At 35.0% G+C, this 415-nt stretch overlaps 1 protein-coding gene across 1 annotated transcript in view; it reads right to left on the reverse strand.

Moving 5' to 3' along the window:
- The window catches only part of LOC109468204 (CUB and sushi domain-containing protein 3-like), an 82,820-nt gene that overhangs the window by 148 nt on the left and 82,257 nt on the right, over positions 1–415 (reverse strand). The window contains exon 19 of the mRNA XM_019766459.1: positions 113–233. Coding sequence (XP_019622018.1) covers positions 113–233 — 121 coding nt within the window. The remainder of the gene's footprint in view (positions 1–112; positions 234–415) is intronic.

The raw sequence follows: 415 nt of genomic DNA on the forward strand, positions 1-415 counted from the left end.
ATATATNTATTATATATATATATATATATATATATATATATATTATTATTTCAAATAGAATTGCGAGAATAAATCATTTAACATGATTATTGTAAGAAGTATAATGAAAGACCTTACTTATGTAGGAGAACTGGAATCCATTACTCGTCTGACAGCAGTCAGATGTGAACCTCAGGAACATAGTGTTAGATGTGCTGATGATGGGGCTGATTTGATGATAGTAACCTGATAACCTGGATATGGAAGGAGGAATAAAGTATCGGGAGTTGTGACATTTGCTTCAGATATGTTTTCTGCTCGTTATCCAGAATGAATTGAAGCTTTAAACGAATGGCTTGACTATCCATCGGTGATTGGTCAATACCATTACTTCATGTACGTAGTTTAACCCTACCTAGACCTGGGGGGGGGGGCT

This window comes from Branchiostoma belcheri, unplaced genomic scaffold (genome assembly GCF_001625305.1).
Source record: "Branchiostoma belcheri isolate BF01 breed outbred unplaced genomic scaffold, Haploidv18h27 scaffold195, whole genome shotgun sequence".
NCBI lineage: Eukaryota > Metazoa > Chordata > Leptocardii > Amphioxiformes > Branchiostomatidae > Branchiostoma > Branchiostoma belcheri.